Raw genomic sequence first — 19,313 nt, forward strand, 5'->3', positions numbered from 1 at the left:
AGCTGTGGCAGACTGGTGTTTGTGGCAACAACAGTACAATCTCTCGGTGGTCCTGGCGACTGCTGCCCAGGCCCCTTCTACCCTTCCCCAGAGAGCTACAAGTGCCTGGTTTCCCCTGGAGCCATCCCCACAGCAGGCTCTGGCCCTTCAGCTTCCTACATGCAAGACCCTGGCAGTGATGGCTGCTTTTGCAGGGCATTGCATGGATAACCCTGGCTGCTTGTCCCTGCACCATGGGGGCAACCTGTGGGCCAGAAGCGCTGGCCAGGGCTGCTCCAGGAGTGGGAAATCATTCCCCAAGGCACAACCAACTCTTTCCATCTTGTGCCACCTCCTCACACACTCAGTAGCTCCCAAGCACCAGCTTCTCCTTTGTCCCCACCTGGAAAGAAGAGGCCAAGCCTCTGAATGAATAAATGTCATGTTCACATGGAAGACAACATAGACAATACCAAACATCTCCTAAAACAATACAGCCTCTGCCAGCGGAAGGATGCCCAGCGCCTCCCTCGCCAGCCTAGTACAAACCAGCGTCTTCAATAGTGACACACACAAACCCCACGGGCCAAACAAAGCCACCGTCATTTTCCTGCCCAGTAGCATCTGTAAACAAAAAGAAAACATCATTTGTTGACCCCAAACATATAAAAATACTATAACAAAATGAAATACAAATATATATTAGAATCTGTAAGTATTCTGTATAAAGAGATACTTTAGCGGTTAGCGTACAGCAAGAACAGAAACACAACACAACCAAGCCCCGGGTGGGCCACAGGCAATGAGATGCATCCCAGCTCCTCTGTGTCCCAGAGGAGCTCCCCTGGAGAGGGCATTTGTGGCAGAAACACATCCCTGTGGTGGTGGAAATGCCCTGGATGCCAGTGGTGAGCAGGGATGGTGACAGCACCTGCAGAGCTGGGTGTATCCAGTGGAGGTGCCTGCAGCCCGGCCACAGCTGGCAGTGCAGACCTGAAGCCAAAGTGCTGGAGTGGTGTGATGGAGAGACCCAGGACTGCAGCTCTGGGATAAATCTGTCCACCAGGGTGATGCGGTGTTTCATTGTCCAGCCATGTGCAGTGTCCCAGGCTGGGCCCCCACAGTCGTAGAGGTGATGCTGCTGTGGATGTTGGGTGCATGCAGTACCCCAGCAGGAGCTCCCCATGTGCCCCTGCTCCCACACCAGCCCAGCACATGCCCTGGCGCTGTGGGCTTTGGAGAGATGCTGGGTATGGGCACTTGAGTCCAAGAGCTGGTGGGTCCTGCCCTGGCAGTGGTGTTGGCACCAAGCTTGCAGGTTTGGACATCTTCAGCCTCTTCAACTTGGCATGCACAAGACTAAGGCCCCGATGATGGGCATGGCAAACCTGCATCCCAGCTGTCCCAGCAGCCTCTTGCTCCTGCTGGCTGGGTCAGTGGGACACAGGGCACCTTTGACCAGCTGCAGGTCTGCTCCCCTAGGATAGAGCCTGGACAAAAGGCATTTCTGAGCTGCCCTCACACAGCTCCCCCCTCTGGGCAGAACCACCTGGCTGAGCTAGGGGTATTTGGGGCCCTCTCCACATGAATGGCACAGTGCAGACCCCATGGCACAGGGCAGGTTGGCACTGGAACCCTCAGGAACATCTGTGCACTGCTGCCTGTCTCCCATTCAGTGTGCCTGGTACTGCCCTGGTCCTGCACCAGTGTGGCCCTGATGTGACCACAGTGGGCTGGACCCATGTGTGCCCATGCACTGCAGAGCCCAGCCAGCATGCACAGACTGGGGGTGTCACCAGAGGGTCAGGCTGGGGCCACAGAGCTGGGGATGTTATCTGGAGTGTTTTGGGCTCCAGCACCCTGCATGGAGAGAGACCAGGGCTGCTGGAGGAGAGGACAGGAAACCAGGTCTGGGCTCAACAGGACTGCAGGACACTGGCTGCACCACACAGCCTACTGTGATCTACGGCTTGCCATAGATCACAGGGCTCTGCCATGTCAGCCTCCCTCCTCCTGTCCCAGGTGTTGGAAAAGCCCTCAGATCGCTGGGCTGATGAAAGGAACAGGACTGCCAGGGAGGGGACTCACCCGGGATGCAGGCACTGCCCTTCATGGCTGTGGGGCTTCACTGGCAGGGAGGCAGAGTGCCACAGGGAGAGGACGGGGCAGCTGGGCAGGGTGCCCACTCCATATCCACACATCTGTGTAGCTGCAGTTCTTAAAAAAATTCTCTATCTACACATTTGCTTTGTTTGTGGGGTTTTTTTTCTTTTTTTTTCTTTTTTTTTTTTTTTCCTGTTTCCTTCCCAACCTTCTAGATGCACCAGCTCTACCCTCTGCTGGGCTCCTCAGATGCAGCTGCAGTTCGGAACACCCAGAGAGCAGCACCATGCCCGCGGCGTAAAGTGAGGTCCTTGGCTCGGGGGGGGTCTCCCCGCCAGCCCCCGGCTCTGCAGGGCCGGTGGCTGCTCACAGGCACTGGCTGCAGCCACACTTGCTGGGCTTCTCCACCTCCTCCACAAAGGTTGCACCGTTGCTACACTCGAAGGCGTATTTCCTGCGCCGGAGCCGCAGCCCCGTGCAGCAACCGGCGTCAGGGCCGCTGCAGGTCCCCCGGCACTCCACCCAGGCCACCGGCCGCGTCGTCTGGCAGATGGCGTAGCCCCGCTGCACCTGGTGGTAGTCCCGCACCGGCTCCCCATGGCACTCCGGCTCTGTGGGAACAGCAGAGTCACCCTGGTGTCGTGGCATGGGGCTGCCTTCCCTGGGCACCCACCTCCTCAGCACCTACCTTGGTCACAGAGGGCTCCGGTGTAGCCGTCGTGGCACTCGCAGGTGGGCTGGCCACCTGGGGTGAGGTGGCAGTGGCCATGGACACAGGGCTGGTGGCGGCAGGGGTCGGGTGGTTCGGCAGGCTGGTTGCAGAGCGCGCCCTGATAGCCCTCATGGCACTGGCAACTGTAGGAGAGGGCGTCGAGGGGCAGGCAATGCCCGTGCACACACCTGTGGGCACACGGTGCTGTCAGGACCCGCTGGCGTGGCACAGCGTGGCACCACCATGCACGGCCCACCAGTGCTGAGCATGGCATGGCTGAGCACCGGCAGTGATGCACCGTGACTGGTACAGCACCACCCAGTACAGCACAGCCACCGTGGCACAGCACAGGCGTGGCTCTGGCACGGCACCAGCACAGAACACGGCACAGCTCAGTGCTCGTGGTGTGGCATGGCAGAGCAGCGATGGCACCACTGTGATGGCACAGGACTGACACAACAGGACCAGGAACCAGCCACAGGGCAGGGTGGGCAGCCAGTGGGAGGGGCAGGCAGGGCAGACAATGGGGTAAGGGCACTCACTTGTGCCCCTGGCAGGGACCGCCGCGGGGCTGGTCGCAGTGGGGCCCATCCCAGCCAGGCTCACAGTGGCACACGGGGCCCTGGGCTCCGGAGGGCTGGCAGATGCCGTGCAGGCAGTAGAGCTTGCGGCAGGGCTCGCAGCCCGGCACCACCCCTGGCGTCATCCGCGTCTTGGTGAAGTCCTGCAGCTCATTGTTGATGTAGAGGTTGCGGATGCATCCGTGGAAGCTGGTGCCATTGAGAAGCTGCCAGAGGCGGAAGGCAGCCGAGTTGACATCCACAGGCATTCCTGGGGAGAGCAGGACCATCAGCGCGCTCAGATACCCCCAATCCCTCCATCACCCAGTCCCTGTCGTACCTCCCACGTAGAGGGGAGCCTCACTATTCAGCGTGTAATGCTTGCCCGAGTTGTCCATGGTCATGGGGCTGCCACCATCGATGGACAGGTTCACCATCTGGTCGAAGGTCACCAGCTCCACAGTGTGGAACTGCCCGTCGTTGATGGTCTCAGCACTGGCAGGGATGGCTGGGTCACTGGGGACGCCCCGAGCCCAAAGCAATGGGGGTGGAGGTCCCCAGTGAGTGGAGAAGGGGTGCCAGGTACCTGTAGATGGCTGAGCTGGGGTGGGTGCCAGGGTCATAGCTGACCCTCACATGGCCCTGGTACAGCTCCACAGCCATGTGGTCGCTGTCACCATTGTACAGCAGGATGCCATTGCCTTCAGCCGTGGAGACCTGCCAGAGAGAGAGGTGGGAGCCCACATCCCTGGGGCAGACCCCCAGTGCCATCCCTCAATGCCCCCATGCCCCCCAGCCCTCACCTGAAGGGTGATATTGGCCCGGGGCCAGTCTTGCAGGTCAGTGAATTGCAGGTACGTGTCACGGTCCACGAAGTTGACGCTCAGCAGCTTCTCACACTTGGGGCCGCCGAAGCCAGGCAGGCACTGGCACAGGGCACGGGCACCCCGCTCCACACACAGGGCCCCGTTCTGGCATTCAGCTCGCTCACACAGGCCAGGCTGGCCAGCAGTGTGGGGCGGCATCTCGCAGAGCTGGCCACTGCGGGGCCAAGGGTGCTGCTGGGCTGGGGGCTGGGAAAGAGCCCTGCCTCCTGCCCAATGCCCCACAGGGCTCTGACAGCACACCCCTGGTTTGGGGTCCCCAGGGAGGCTCTCCCAGATAACTGGTACCAGAGGGATGCCTGGATGCTGAGCTGTGTCCCTCCCCAATGATGCTGCCCCCCCCAGCCTCCATTCCCGGAGACACACACTCCCAGCCTCACTCCTTCCTCTCACACTGAAGATGGATGGATGGATGGATGGATGGATGGATGGATGGATGGATGGATGGATGGATGGATGGACGGATGGACGGATGGATGGACTTTGTAGCCAGGACTTGTCCCTTCTGCACAGTGCCACATTACCATCCCCAGTACCCCAGGTGTCCCGTGTCTTCCTGGTGGTACCTGTAGCCCTCGGTGCAGAGGCAGGAGTAGCCATTCACCTCATCCAGGCAGCGGGCGTTGTTCTGGCACCGGTGGTCCTGGCAGTCGTCGAAGTCCTCGCTGCAGTTGCTCCCCACATAGCCGGGTGCACACTCACACCTGGGACAGGTGAGGGGCTCGAGGCTGCCCCTGCCTTCCCCCTTGCACCGGTGGGTGCTTGCTCCTTCCCTTGTAACCCCCCTCTCCATGCCCCCTCACTGCAGTCCCAAAAAGCAAATCTACCCACCCACAGATAACCAGAAAAAGTGGTTTGCAGAGGAGGGGCTCACCTGGGCCCCTGGCTGGTGGAGATGCAGGTAGAGTCATGCTGGCAGGGGTTGAGCTCATCTGAGCAGAAATTGGGTGGCTGCTCACAGAATTCCCCTGCAAGGCAGAAGAGGGGGTGCCCAGCAGCTCCAGGATCAGAGGAACATCCCCAGTCCCCATGGGGCAGAGGGGACCCCTTGAGGACTCAACTCAAGATGGATCTGCCAAGCCCACAGCTTTCACCCCATGGGCACAGCGCTCTCCTCCCCTGGAGGCAGTTCCTGCCTGAGCCAGGCACTGAGGGCATCCCAGGGTGTGGGGGTTCATCTGGGTGTACTCAAACTCAGGACAGCTGAGCCCAGAGGCCGTGGCAATTGGCATTGAGACAGCAGGCAGAGGAGCTATTTAGCCCTCATGGGTGGGTAGAAGCACTGGGCACATTCCCATGCCAGCTCTGTGCCATTCAGGGATGGCTAGCCTCCATTGCAGGTACCTGTGTAGTAGGCAGGACAAAGGCAGGTGTAGTTGGTGGCATTGGGCACACAGGAGCCCCCATTCTCGCAGCTGTGCTCCTTGCAGGGGTCGCTGGTGGTGTGGCAGCTCGGGCCCTCGAAGCCCACTGGGCACAGGCACCTGCCACAAGGCCAGGGCAGTGTCAAGGAGGAAAATGAAACAGAACATTTTGGGGTGGCTCCCCCAAAATGACAGGACCTTGGCAAAGAGCTGGGTTTGGTGTCCTCCTGTCAAACGCTGGGCACAGGGGTGGGTGGCAGCACAGCCTGCCCGAGGATGCTGTGTTGCCACGACAACAGGCTGAGAGGCCTCTCAGCACAGGGAGGGGGCTGCACAGCCTACCTCCTCCCCCCCAGCCTGCCAACTATTTTCAGCTCCTAATTACAGCCTGATTCCCAGAATGGCCTAAAGCATTCAGGGCATTAAGGGTTGTGTGAGGGTAAGGCAGCCCCACAGGGTGCAGCAGTGACTCCAGAACCACAGCAACCAGTCCCAAACCCCTCTACCTCCCCCTTGGCTCCTGTGGTCATGGTACTCTCCTCTCCCCCACTGACCTTAGCCTAGGAGCCTTTTGGGCTGGGGGGCACGGGGAATGGAGTCAGACAATGTGAGCTGGAGCTCCCGTTCAAATGCAATATCCCAGCTATATGCCCGAGGGAACATGCAGGAGGCAAAGGAAGTATCAGAACTTCTCTCCAGGGCATGCCAGGGTCCCATGCTACTGCCCAAACACCCACTTTTCATGGGTTCCTGTCCAGCACTCACCTGAACCCAGCTCCTTCCCCCTCCTGAGGCTGGCAGGTCCCCCCGTTGGCACAGGGGTTGGAGGAGCAGCCACTGAGTGCCACCTCGCAGTCCCTGCCCTGGGGAAGGATGGAAAGGTGGGAGGGAGGAGGGTGCCACAGCACCTGCCCAGCTCTCCCCATCCCACTCAGCAGGATGCTGTGGCACACAGGGAGGGGAGGTGGTCCCACAGGCAGCAAGCCCCAGAGGCACGGCAGAGGCTCTGCTCTGCAGGGACATGTCCCCACGCACTGGGGACCCCTGGGACCAGGGTACCTTGTAGCCACTGGGACAGGCACAGCGGTAGGAGCCAAGGGGGTCATTGTGGCAGGTGCCCTGATTCTGACAGGGGCTGGAGAGGCAGGGGTTGCACTTGGCCTGAACACTCAGGGCAGGTGGACCTGTGGGATGGGAGGCACAGAGACGACCGTCAGTGTGAGGAGTGATGGGGACGTGTCCTTTTGTGGGCACTGACGTGGGGTCAGAGCCTCTGGGGTTGCTGGGAGCACAGCCTGTCCAAGGGGCTTTGCTGCAGGCAATGGGACAGCCACAGGCTTGCTCAGCCACCAGGGATGTGCCACCAGTCAGGTCAGAGGATGGAAGCAACCTGGAACCCCTCCTCCGCAAGGCAGCTCAACAGACAAAATCCTGGAGCCAAAGCACTGCTCTGCTCCGTGCCCAAAGGAGGGTACAGATAACAGCATGGGCACCTCTCACCTTGGCACTCGAATTTCTTGGCAGGGGTGGTGAGCAGCAGCTTTCCTTCCATGTCGGGGGGCCCAGCACAGCGGGCAATGCCTGGCTCCTTGTAGCCCGTCTTGACCCAGCTGGAGAGCCAGCGCAGGTTGCAGCTGCAGTACAGGGGGTTGGCCCCGATGGCTCTGCACGAGGAGAGGGGCAAAATTGAGTGCTCCCTGCTCTGCCCTGGGGCTCTCCTCCACTGTCTACACAGAAATTCCTGGCAGTCCCTCTCCAGTACACAGGCAAAGCTGCCTGGGGCCAGCAAACTGGGCAAAGCACCTTGAGGCCATGCAGGAACAACAGGAGCTGCATGGGAGCTGCAGGGCCAGCCCTGGCTCTGCTGCACAAGCCTGCAGGACAGACACAGGAGTGGGCTGGTGGGAAGGAGCAGTGGGTCACAGCTAGAGCTGGTGCAGACATCATTGGGGGAAAGCAAGGAATTGCTCTGGGAAAGGAGGATGGAGGGTTGCTCTTCTCCACAGCAGACTATGGAAGCAGAGGATGATGTGGGAGGTGGAGGACCTGGAGGTCTCTTTGAATCCTCCTTGACTGCAAAGGTCAGCAGTGATGGTGGGCCAGTGTGACCAAAACATGTGACAGAAGGAGGAGATGGCAGCCCAGAGGGCAGGCAGTAGGGACAGCAGATCTGCTGGGGCTGACTAACCTGGTCCTATAGCACTCACAGCACCAGCTGTGACACAGCTCAGCCAGTGGGAACTGGCAGTGCCAGCTGTCTGCTGTGAAGGCAGCATGGCCAAGGGAAATTAGAGCAGAGAAAGCAGTGTTGCTCCCCAAAAAACAAGGAGGCCATGACTGGGTATCAAGCTGCTCTTTGTGGACTGAAGGAACAGCCTGAGATGCCCAGGATGTCAGGAGCAGGCAGCTGGGAACAGCTTAGTTTGGAGACAGGGAGGGGATGAAAAGGACACTGTGAGCAAAGTTAAACCCTGGCCCTGGGTGGTGGGTATAGGGCAAGGCTCCTGGCGTGCAGGCTCACTCAAAGAGTGGCTGAAACACCACTGGCAAGAGGATACTTGATGACAAACTGGGGGGCTGTTGCAGGGAAGTGCACTGGCAGAAGGCTGACAACACTGGTGTGTCAGAGCAGCCCCTGCCAACCCACAGCTGTGACACTACTGTGCACGGCTTGACCTACATCTTGGAGGACCCCAGAGATCTAGTGGGTTGGGGAAGGACCCCACAGCACATCCACCTAAGTCCATAGGGACATCCCAGCAGCACTGGGAGACTCAGCTGCACACCTGGATCTGAGCCTGAGCATGGGCAGCAGGTCACAGCACTATCCAACAAATGATGTCGCAGGTACCAGCCCAGAGAAGAGGGGAGAAGGCAGGTCACCCCTCAGAGAAGCCAAGCTCAGCTCAGTAGTTTTTAAAGGTCTTTGGAGCCTGCATCCAGCCCTAAGCCCTGAGGAGTGGGAGGAGATACTCACAGGTGGGACAGGGAGGTGACATCTGCGAAGATGCCCTCGGGGAGGCTGGAAATGTCATTGCCATGGAGAGACCTGCAGAGAGCAGAAGGTCCTGCAATGCCCAGGGCTCCAAGGTGGGCAGCAAGGACTGTGGCCCCATCCCACACGCCCAGGTGTGGATGGCAGAGCCAGACCCCATCACATTGTCACTGTTGCAAATGCACCGTCTGCTCTGAGAGCAGATGAACCTTCCTGTGCTCCTCCTGCAGCCTCTGCCCTGCCCACCTGCATGCACCCAGTTCCAGGTGGGCACAGGAGGCACAGGGACAGGGACAGCAGCAGAGAAGGGGCCGAGCAGGGCTGTGAGCAGGGCTTTGGGCAGGCACTTACAGCAGCCGCAGGGAGCGGAGGCCCTCGAAGGCCAGCGGAGGGATGCACTGCAGGGAGTTGTAGCTGAGGATCCTGCGGAAGGGAAGCAGGCAACACAGCTGTGTGTGTTGCAAGAAACCCACCCCGGGCTACCCTGGAGCAGCCCCTGTGTGAGCTCCATCTCAAACCACAGCTTCACCTAGGCAGAGGGTGGAGACCCTGGTATCCCCAGCACCCCCAGTCTCCAGGGTCCCCCAGAACAGCCCACACAGCTCAGCTGGGCTGCAGCCTGGTGTGGCATCACTTACAGGGTGGTGAGCTGGCTCATGTTGGTGAAGGAGGAGTTGCTCAGGGAGCTGATCTTGTTGTTGCTCAGATCGCTGGAAAACAGAAACCCCAGGGCTTGGAGCCAGCTGGGCCCTGTCCCCTCTCTCTGCTCCCCGGCCTGCTCAGCTGCAGTGGGGTGTAAACAGCCTCCAAAGGAGCAGCAGGGCTGTCACACAGGGTGATGGCAGCAATGCCACTTGTCCCCTCTCTGTTCCATGCCCGGCACCAGGTGGTGAGCAGCCAGAGGCTGAGCATCACTGCCAGTCAGTTGTGTTCCAGAGCAGAGGGGGGACACAGAGAGATCTCAGAGGTCCCCATACCCCACCAGACCTCTCCTCAGGATCACACACCGTGGAGACAGCCCCTGCCCTCACCCACAAGTTCCAGCAGTGCCTCCAGCTGCCTGGGCTCCTGCTCCTGGCTACTTACACAAGCTGCAGATACTTGAAGGTAGAGAGCTGCCCTGGGACCTGAGTGAACTGGTTTCCATCCAGGTAGCTGCAAGGGAGAACAAAAGCACCTCGGGGCGACTGAGAAGCAGGAGATTCCTCCCTCTCCCCCTCTTTCTCCTGTGCACCACCACGGACTTCAGGCTTCAAGAAGCATCTCCAGCACCACCTCCCTCCTCCACCCACGGCCCAAGGGGCTTTCAGGGGACTCCTGGGCTGGCAGGGGAGCTAGAGTGTGAGTGCATGAGCACACCTGGGTTTGCAGGCATGTCCCTGGGGACACTCTCCCGGCAGCCTACGTGTGCAGGCACAGCCAGCAATGTGCCGCGTTTACACATCCAGTGGGAGCGTGGGAGGCTGCGAGCGTTCCAAGGCATGTGTGAGAATGTGAGAGATGGCACAGGATGCAGGGAGAGGAGGAGTGTGCAAGACAGTGGAGGGGGCTGCAGGGGTGGTATGCATATATATATATATATATATATATATATATATATGTGCCCAAGCAGTGCCTGCACCCCCTGCACACAGGACTTGCTGTCACCCCTCATCCCAGATGGGCACAGAGCCCCTTTCACAGCAATGGGGATCACAGAGCCTGCACATCCAGCTCTGGCATGGCTGCATGGATGGCACCCTGATACCCACGCTGATGGGGGGCTGACCCCAGGCAAACCACATCCCACTGCCCATGTGCTTGAGGCTGGCACTGCCAAGGCATCCCTGCAGCTGTGGTGAGTGGGAATGGCAAAGACAGGGTGCCTCTGTCCCCGCTGCTGATGGCAGGCTCCGGGGAACCACAGAGCCCTGAGCTGCATGACTGCGTGGGGACCACAGCTGCAGGGGTGGTTGTCCCTCACTGTCCCCTCCAAGGGCCAAAGACAAGGGTCTCAGCTGCTGGGTGACAACACCTCTTGCACAACACCCTTGATAGCCCTGAATCGTCAGACAGACTCCTGCTGAGACACTTGCTGGTGTTGGGACTGGACAGGATACCTCGGATGGGTTAGGTCCTACTCCCACCACCAGGCCAGGATGAGGGGTGGGGGGACGAGGCCCGGAGTCTCTGCCCTGGCACCTGCAACCCCACAGCAGAGGCCCCTCACCCAGAGTGGTAAAGTTGATGGAGGGTTAGAGGGAGTGCTTGGGTACTTGCCCAGTACTCACAGCTCTGTGACATTCTTGGGGATCCCCTTGGGCAGGGCCTTGAGGTGCTTGTTGCTGCAGCGCACAACCGTGTCGAGGCAGGTGCACTCCTGCGGGCACTGCGGCCGGGGGATGCAGCTGGTCTCCTCCTTACCTGCACCAGCCATGGAAAGCCACCAAGTCACCAGGGTCCAGCCCTTGGGCATTGTGTGATCCAGATTCAGTGCCTTGTGCCTGCCTAGGATGCCTCCCTCCCATGCCAACCATCCTCCCCTGCCCCCAATGCAGGGTGTTGCAGGCAATAGCAGTCAGGAGTCAGCAGTGCAGGAATTGCTCCTGCACCCAGAAATCGCCTGCCCCACTGGTGTGGATACAACCAGCCAGCTCAGGGGTGCTGATTTTCACCATTTTCATGCAAAAATGCAGCCACAGGGAAAACATAGATAAGGGCACAGACGAAGGGGTTCAGCCCTGCAAATCCTCTTGAAACAACCTCCATCTCCCAGGCACAGGTTAGATGAAGCAGAGCCTATGCTGAGCAGCCAGAGGAGGTGGCATTGCTCCCCCTCCCTGCCGTGATGCTGGAATCCTGCGGGAAAGGCATCCCTGGGACAACCATACGCTAATCTCATACTGTTAGGAAAGGCACAGGATGCAACCTTTCAGTCTTTGATGTGGTGGAGGAGGGAAAGGATGATTTGTTTGTAAATATTTTCCAGAGGGCTCAAAAGCTGCTCTAAATGTAAAAAAAAAAAAAAAAAAAAAAAAAAAAAAAAAAAAAAAAGGAGGTTTTTCTCCCCACGCACACTCCCCGTCTGCTCCATCTGCCCACCGCCAGCTCCGGTGCATGTGCAAGGCTGAGAAGGGAAGGCAGGAAGGAGCAGGATGAATCCCACTGGGCTTTGCCTACACATCTGCTCCTGTCAGCACCCAGGGCACGGTGTTTGCCAGCATGCAGCATGGACCCCCCTACATACAAGAGCCCCAAGGTGCAGTGGGTGCAAACTCCTCCTCTGGCTTCAGAGTGAATATGGGAGTGCCCAAGGGCCGGGTACCAGGAAGAGAAACTTCCGTGTCATTAGGGGAGAGCATTCATGGGGCCCCCTGAATTACTGCCTTGCCACAGGCACATCCTGGCAGCAAGGATGGTGCTGGGACAAGGAGCATGGTGTCATCCTGGGAGGAGCAGCCTGGTCTCCCCTCACCCTTGGAGCTGCAGGGCCCATGAGTTACCTTCCTCACACCTGAAGTCAGGGAAAGCCACATCCTGGAGCGGGATCTGCCGGAGGAAGTCAGGGTTTTGGCAGCGAGGGTTCCCTGTCACAATCTTCCTCTTGCGCAGCCAGTCCCCCAGCCAGGCCAGCTGGCAGTTGCAGTTGAAGGGGTTGGCCAGCAGGTTCCTGCACGTGGGAAAGAGCCAAGGGCAGCACCCCAACAACCACCAGGCAAGGGGAGCTGCAGCTCTCTGATGCAGCACAGGCAGGCTGGGGGCATCCCCTGGGGCCCAGGACATACAGTGTGGAGAGGGACTGCAGCGTGTCAAAGGCGCCCGGTGCAATCGTGCTGATCTGGTTGTCATACAGGGAGAGCAGGCGGACGTTGCGCAGCCCTGTGAAGCTGTCATTGTGGATGCAGCTGATGCGGTTGTTCCTCAGCATCCTGCAGAGGGAAGAGAACAAGGGCACCTACAACACAGGAAGGCACCACGGGGGGAACCCACCTTAGCAGTGCTCGGGCTGTGCCCACCTCAGTGCTGGGCAGCAGAATGAGCCTGAGCAAGTCCCTGAGCAGCAAAAACCTGCCCCCCAGCACTGGATACAGCCAGCTGGTGGGCAAGGCATCCTGAGCTGGCCCTGCAGGGAGGCAAGGAGTAAGGACGTCCCCATCTGGGTGCTCATGGAGGAGAAGGGACTCACAGTGTCCTCAGCCCGTCCAGGCCCCTGAACATGCCACTCCGCACAGACTCCAGCTGGTTGACAGTGAGGTGCAGCTCGTTGACAGAGGATGCCCCCTCAAATGCCCCATCCTCGATCTCCGACACCTTGTTGTTGCTGAGGTTGCTGTCAAGAGGGAAAAGCAGGCTGGGATGAGGCTCTGCCATCACCTCATCCTGAGCTCTGCCTCCCCCAGATCCCACTAAGCAGCCCGTGACGCCTCAGAGGACCCTCAGGTTGGGACACACCCTCCATGTCATGCCCCAGTCTGCCCTGGCATCAGGACCCCCATCTTCCTTCCCAGCCCTTGGGCACTCCTGACATGGCTGTGCCTGCCCAATACTCACATTTTCTTCAGATGTGGGAGTTTCTTGAAAATGCCAGTGGCCTCCAGGATGGAGATTTCATTGTTGTTCAGGCGCCTGGAGTGGGCAGCAGGGGAGCTCAGGAGACAGCTGCAAAGTGCCCGGCACAGCCCAAACCCCGAGCCAAACCCCAGTGCCAGCAAGGTGCCTGCTGCAGGAGGGAAGGCAGAGTGAGAGAGGAGACTCTTACAGCTCAGCTGTGGACTGTGGGATGCGATCTGGGATCTTGGTGAGCTTCAGGTTGGAGCACTCGACCACACCAGATTCACAGCGGCATTTTGGGGGGCAGATCACGTCACTGTTGCATTCACTGTTCAGGTGGTAATCCTCTGTCCCTGTGTGATGGTGAAGGCAGCGTGGGCTCCCACAGGCAGAGGCACAGAGCACTGCAACCCCCCTCTCCCTCTGATTCCCCCACATCCCCTGATCTCATCTTCTTCCCCAGCTCCCCTCATTCCAGCCCCTGTGCACATATTACTCTTCTCCATGCCCAAAGCAGCTTATGTACAGAGGTATTTGTCCTGGGGACACGGGGCACTGCACTGCCAACCACCCTCCTGCAAACAGGGCTGGACCCTGGGGACACCTCTGTGCCCATCCAGGTAATGGCACGACGGGAGATGCCACAGCACATCCTGGCACCCAGCACATGGGAAATGAAGCGTGGTTCTGCTGGGCAGACCACGGGGCGCTGGCACAACATCCCCACAGGCAGCCTGGCCAAAAGGGCACCATGAACACACCTATGCACATATGTGTGGCTCCCCTGCTCACCTGGGATGAAATACTGCTCTTTGGCTGCAAAAAAAGAAGCACATCAGCCCTCTGAGCACACAGAGACCAGGCTGTGACAGGTCTGAGGACAGCCATGCCACAGGACACCCGTGACAGGCCTGGGGACAGTGCTCACCCGAGCAGCGGAACTTCTTGCTCTTGATCTGGCCGATGCGCTTGTTGGCCAAGCGCCGGGGGCTGGCACAGCGGGCTCCACTGGTCTCCACGGGGTTGGCACGGAGGAAATCTGCCAGCCACTTCAGGTTGCAGTCACAGATGAAAGGGTTCTGGGCCAGGTGCCTGTGCCAGGGACAGCAGGTGACACACTGCCAGGGACAGTGGGTGACACACCACCAGGTGCAGTGGGTGATCCCCAGCTCCAGCCCTGGAGATGCTTTTCCCCCAGAGGCTCGCCCGCCCAGGCATGGGAGCTGGTGTGGACACTCACAGAGTCTGGATGGCCCGCAGGGAGGTGAATGTGCCTTTGGCCAGGCTCTGGATCTTGTTGTCATAGAGTGAGAGCAGTGAGAGGTTCTGCAGGTCCTGGAAGGCATCTGCCCGTACGCAGTTGATCTTGTTGGCATTGAGAAGCCTGGCAGAGAGGGAGGGATGTGAGTCTGGGGACACCCATTCACTGCACCACGGGTGCTAGGGACCTCAGTCCTGCTTCTCTATGTCCCTCAAAAGCATCCCACAGGGCCCACATGATGCCTTACAGCAGCTGCAGGGCAAAAAGTCCTCCAAAGACACCCTTAGGGAGGTCCGTGATCTTGTTGCCATACAGCACCCTGAGAAAGAAAGGTTGATGTGAGAGAGATGGGGGGGAGTGGTGTGGGCCATGGTTAAGGGGTACAGCATCCACCCCATCCCACCCACACCTGTGTAGGCACTTACAGGGAGTTCAGCGAGCGCAGGCCCTGGAAGGCATCAGGGGCAATCTCCGAGATCTGGTTGTTGCTCAGGTCTCTGAAACCAAAGGGAGAAGGTGGCCTGGTCCCCTCTTCTCTTGTCCCATGTCCTCATCCTTTTGCTAGTTCCAGGGGACCACCCCCAACATCCCCTATACAGAGCTGGGGTTATCCAAGACCCCGTCCCAGTGCTGCCAGATGGGACATCCATGTCACAGCAGGTGTCCCATGTCTGTCAGCTCTCAGCAGTGGCCAGCAGGATGAAGGGTGCTGGGGTTCAGGGTGAGCTGGTAGAGGCTGCACACTTACATCCTCCGCAGCTTCTTGTAGGGTGAGAAGGCTCCAGGGGGGATGGACTTGATACCGTTGAGTTCCAAACGTCTGCAAAGAGAATAGGGAGAGATGAGGGCTCTAGGGCTGGCCAAACCCCAGAACCCCACTGACAGAGCTGGGCCTGCAGGATCCCTAAGGTCACAGTAAGTTACCCCACAGGAGTGGAAATATTCTGCCCAGAGACAACTTGCATTCTATGGTTGGGGTTTTCTCCATCAGGGAGAGCTGCCATGAGTGAGGGAACCATGGTGGCTGGGGTGGAGGAAGCACCTCTCCTCCCCAGCACCTTGGGTTTTGGGGGTGCCTGCCGTCTCCCACATGCTTTGTCCCAGCGGGGGCTTTGCACCATAATTGGATTCCTCTAAGGAGATTATTTCTCTATTTACATTTTTAATGCAGCTAAATCCAGGGCTAAATTTGGGCAGTGTGTGAGAAGGGCAAGGAAGGCCTGCTGCCCCATGGAGTGGCTGAGCTGCAGGGCTTGCTCCTGTGTTCCCAGTGTCTTGAGCCACCCAGAGCCCGGTGTGATGGTGTGGGACCATACTCACATCTCTGTCATGGTCTCGGGCAGGTTGGCGGGGATGGCCGTCAGCCCCTTGCCCCGGCAGTCCACAATGCCATTGCTGCAAGTGCACATGGCTGGGCAGGAGCCAGAGGACAAGCTGCAGAGCTGGCCATGTGCTGAGTCCGTTTGTCCTGCCAGGGAAGCAGCCAGCACTGGAATTGTAAAGAACTGACCCAGGCCAGTATGTGGCAGCACCCTGAAGAAGGGACCCTGGTGACAGCTCAGCATCCAGGGACAGTTCATGGCACCCTTGAGCAGGTGCACAAGCTCTTGGTGCAGCCCAATACCATGCAAAAGCTCCAAAGGCACACACTCATGTCCTGTCACACTGACAGGGTGGCATTGTCCCCATATTGTCCCCACACCAAGGACTGTGCTGACCTGAGATGAACCGACAGCATGGGTTCTGAGGCCCTGAGCTGGGGCACATGGCAGGGAGTGGAGATGGGCTGCATTGGTGGCCCAAGTCTTGCTCCCCTGGCCCATGTCCCAGCCCTGGCACCCACCACCTCCTCTGTCCCCTCACCGGAGCAGCTGAACTCGTTCTTTTGGATCTCAGCCACGTTGAGGCCGCGGAGCTGGGCGGGGGCGGCGCACTGGGTGAAGAGCCCGATGGTGGGGCGCTGGCGCAGCCACTGCGACAGCCAGGCCAGGTGGCAGTCGCAGAAGAGATGGTTGGAATGCAGACGGCTGCAGGCGGATGGGTGGAGCAGTCAGCAGCCACAGGAGAGCTCCTGCCCACCCCACTGCCCTCTGAATGCCCCAGCCTGGCTCATTCCGAAGGCTGGGGGGATTCAGAGAGGCCTAAGAGCATCTGTGACAGTCGCCAAGGCCACCTTGCTTGGCAGTACTTGGAGATGCTCTGCAGGGGTGTCCCCTCCATTCCCTTGCCATGGTGCTGTCCCAGCACTACTGAGCCACAGCATCAGAGCTGGGGACATCTCACTCTAGCCTAGGAGGTCACTCCCACCACCACCACAGCCCTGGTACTCACAACGTCCGCAGCTTAGGCATGTGGTTGAAGCTGGACACAGGAATGGAGGTGATATTGTTGTTATTCAGGGTCCTGCAGGAAGACAAAGAAGGGCAGGTCAGGGCAGACAGGCTGTAAATGGGAATATTAGATGCTCTAGGTGCACTAATTCCTGGGAGCAACCTAGCACAGAGTGAGTGTATGGAGAACTACAGGCTGGAGACAGCCCGAATGCCCAGCAGGATTTGCTGTCCTTTCCAGGCCTCTCCTCTCCACAGCCAGTGGCACTCAGGTGGCCCCATGGGGCACGATCAAGCATGGGAGCACAGCTCTGCAGCAGCTCTACCAGAACCCTGCTCAGCCCCTGCTCGAGCCAAGGGAGAAATGGCACGCTGGGGATGTCCCTGCACCAGCCCAGTGAGTGGGGACACCCGAGGACACCCTTATGCTGCATGGGGTTGCAGACTGGAGCTCCAGCCTGTCCTCAGTCACTTACAGGACCTCCAGCCCCCGCAAGGCACGGAAAGCTCCATCCTCGATGCAGCTGATCTGATTCTTGTCCAGTTGCCTGCAGGAGAAAGGGGAAAAAAAGGGAAATTGTTTGGACAGCCCAGGCAGAGAGCAATCAGTGCTCCTGATCACTTCTGCTGCCTGCTGCCACTGGATGTGACCCCAAACTCCCTTATGCCCAACACTACCAGGACTCACAGGTTCTTGAGGTCGGTGGCCCCACGGAATGCTTTCCTGGGAATGGCCTGGATGAAGTTCTCACTCAGATCCCTGCAGAAGAAAGAGGCAAGAAGGCAAATGGGCAGTGCCTGCAAAGCATGATGTCCCAAGGGAGCAGGGCATCCACAGGCAGGGGCACGACCCAGCACTCAGTGACCCCTCAGGGACTCAGACAAACTGTAATTTGGCTTCAGGTCCTTGGCTGACCACTGTTCTGCTGTCCTGAGGCAAGTCTGGCTCCATCTAGGATGGCTCAAAGTGACTGGGGCTCCCTGGGCACTGCAGTCCCTGGCTCTGACAAGCAGAGCTGACTGGCACAGCTCTGGGAAAACCCTCCACACTTAAATAATCTCTGACTGCTATGATTACAGGTCCCTGCTGATTAACTGGTAATTACACTTAGTGGCTCCAGGAGGCATTCCCATGGAGCCTGACCTGCACTTCAGAGGGCACAAATAATCGGGTCATTATTTACTTCATCACTGCAGGGTACTGTCTGTGTAATCACCTGCTCTGCAATGCCAGGGCATGCCAAGCCAGCAAGGGCTCTGTGTTGCATGGCTGGCAGCAGGTCAGATCTCTCACCATGCCTGGGCTGGCTTTTAAAGACCATGAAGACCACAAATCTCACTGCAAGCAGGGTCTGGGTGGAGTGGCTCAGCTGGGAAGACCTGTTTTTTAAAATTTATTCTCCATGGCTCCCAAACAGCCATTCCCTCTCCCACCCTAATAGTGAGCAGCTCCTCTGAACTTGGCTGGCAACTGCATTGCCTGCTCCCATCCCAGGGTGCCAGCACAGTCCTGCTCCAGCCACCCCTGGGGCAGGAGGGCAAGTTCCCAGTTCCTTCCTGGCAGAGGGAAACTGAGGTACAAAATAGCATTTTCCCTATGAAAGTCCATGGGTGAATGAGCTGCAGGACCAGGGTATTCCGCACAGATTAAATATCCCCAAAATTACACAGGCCACACAGACACCCCCATCCCAGCCCCAAGAGGGGGTTTAGGGTGTCCGTAGATGTCAGCATTTCACACATAGTGCTCACCAGCTCTGCTTCAACATAACAAAGCCTGTTTGCTATTGAAACCCTACAGCTGGACTGGGTCAGGATGGAGGCACAGCATCCATGTTCCTCCCCATGCCCTCATTTCCTCCAAAAAGTGGGCTCAATAAATGGGCACAAGCTGCTTGCAAACCACCTGGAGATCTCAAAATTGGGACTTCATCCCAGCTGAAAGCTTCACTGCCACAATGATGAAACGTTCCCAGAGGGAAGCACCAGCATTACTTGCACAGATGCATTAGGAAAAGGAAAACAAAAGGACAGTGGGCTTGCCTAGCCCTCCAGTGGGATGTCTGGCCACCAAGGAGATGCTATACAGTCCCAGTGCGATGCACCAGCCCCTGCCCCCTGCACAGTTTGTCACTCTGGGTCATTCCTGGGAAACTAAGCCCTGCTGGCAAAGCATCATTGCTGGGGCAGTGGAAGGGAGATGCCGCCCCAGGAACTGCCCAGGCTTCTGGAGAAGGGCCAGCGCAGCTCCTCTGCGAGCAGCAGGCGCAGTTTCACAGCAACCCACGTGGCGGCACTGCCAGGCTGCCCTGCCTGTTTGTGCTGCCTGTGCTGCCTGCCCTGCTCGCGTTTCCTGCCCTGTTCACACTGCCTGCCCTGAGTGGGCCAGCCATTCCCAGAACTCCGGCCGGACCCACTCACGAGGGATCAGGGTCCCTTCCCCTTCTCCCCAAAGGGAAAGGACCAGACACCTGCAGCAGCCTCCAATTCCCCAGCACTCCTTCAAATACAAACATCTTCCCCTCATACTATGTTGGGGATGTGATGAGCCTGGGGACCCCCAGGAATTTCACTGATCTTTCAGAAAAAGATAGC

The 19,313-nt window shown here is 58.7% G+C and overlaps 1 protein-coding gene across 2 annotated transcripts in view; it reads right to left on the bottom strand.

Moving 5' to 3' along the window:
- Window positions 1-38: 38 nt before the first annotated feature.
- SLIT1 (slit guidance ligand 1) overlaps window positions 39-19,313 on the bottom strand; it is a 60,543-nt gene continuing 41,268 nt past the window's right edge. Inside the window, exons 5-38 of one of the 2 annotated variants that reach the window (XR_010081303.1) lie at window positions 17,407-17,478; window positions 17,195-17,266; window positions 16,720-16,791; window positions 16,252-16,415; window positions 15,709-15,856; window positions 15,137-15,208; window positions 14,814-14,885; window positions 14,636-14,707; window positions 14,368-14,511; window positions 14,056-14,219; window positions 13,920-13,943; window positions 13,336-13,480; window positions 13,128-13,202; window positions 12,763-12,906; window positions 12,362-12,505; window positions 12,080-12,246; window positions 10,868-11,000; window positions 9,684-9,752; window positions 9,236-9,307; window positions 8,949-9,020; window positions 8,580-8,651; window positions 7,103-7,266; window positions 6,662-6,786; window positions 6,368-6,465; window positions 5,583-5,722; window positions 5,113-5,206; window positions 4,805-4,942; window positions 4,158-4,395; window positions 3,941-4,071; window positions 3,695-3,849; window positions 3,337-3,625; window positions 2,771-2,982; window positions 1,368-2,693; window positions 39-603 (exon numbers count right to left, since the gene is read on the bottom strand). Coding sequence is in view for 1 of the 2 variants with exons in the window: in XM_063405485.1 (XP_063261555.1) it covers window positions 2,449-2,693; window positions 2,771-2,982; window positions 3,337-3,625; window positions 3,695-3,849; window positions 3,941-4,071; window positions 4,158-4,395; window positions 4,805-4,942; window positions 5,113-5,206; window positions 5,583-5,722; window positions 6,368-6,465; window positions 6,662-6,786; window positions 7,103-7,266; window positions 8,580-8,651; window positions 8,949-9,020; window positions 9,236-9,307; window positions 9,684-9,752; window positions 10,868-11,000; window positions 12,080-12,246; window positions 12,362-12,505; window positions 12,763-12,906; window positions 13,128-13,202; window positions 13,336-13,480; window positions 13,920-13,943; window positions 14,056-14,219; window positions 14,368-14,511; window positions 14,636-14,707; window positions 14,814-14,885; window positions 15,137-15,208; window positions 15,709-15,856; window positions 16,252-16,415; window positions 16,720-16,791; window positions 17,195-17,266; window positions 17,407-17,478 (4,198 nt within the window). In the remaining variant the exon portion in view is untranslated. Of the gene's footprint in view, window positions 2,694-2,770; window positions 2,983-3,336; window positions 3,626-3,694; window positions 3,850-3,940; window positions 4,072-4,157; window positions 4,396-4,804; window positions 4,943-5,112; window positions 5,207-5,582; window positions 5,723-6,367; window positions 6,466-6,661; window positions 6,787-7,102; window positions 7,267-8,579; window positions 8,652-8,948; window positions 9,021-9,235; window positions 9,308-9,683; window positions 9,753-10,867; window positions 11,001-12,079; window positions 12,247-12,361; window positions 12,506-12,762; window positions 12,907-13,127; window positions 13,203-13,335; window positions 13,481-13,919; window positions 13,944-14,055; window positions 14,220-14,367; window positions 14,512-14,635; window positions 14,708-14,813; window positions 14,886-15,136; window positions 15,209-15,708; window positions 15,857-16,251; window positions 16,416-16,719; window positions 16,792-17,194; window positions 17,267-17,406; window positions 17,479-19,313 lie in introns of both variants that reach the window. The other variant, XM_063405485.1, reaches the window with a different exon arrangement.

Source organism: Prinia subflava, chromosome 9, assembly GCF_021018805.1.
Source record: "Prinia subflava isolate CZ2003 ecotype Zambia chromosome 9, Cam_Psub_1.2, whole genome shotgun sequence".
NCBI classification, from domain to species: Eukaryota; Metazoa; Chordata; class Aves; order Passeriformes; family Cisticolidae; genus Prinia; species Prinia subflava.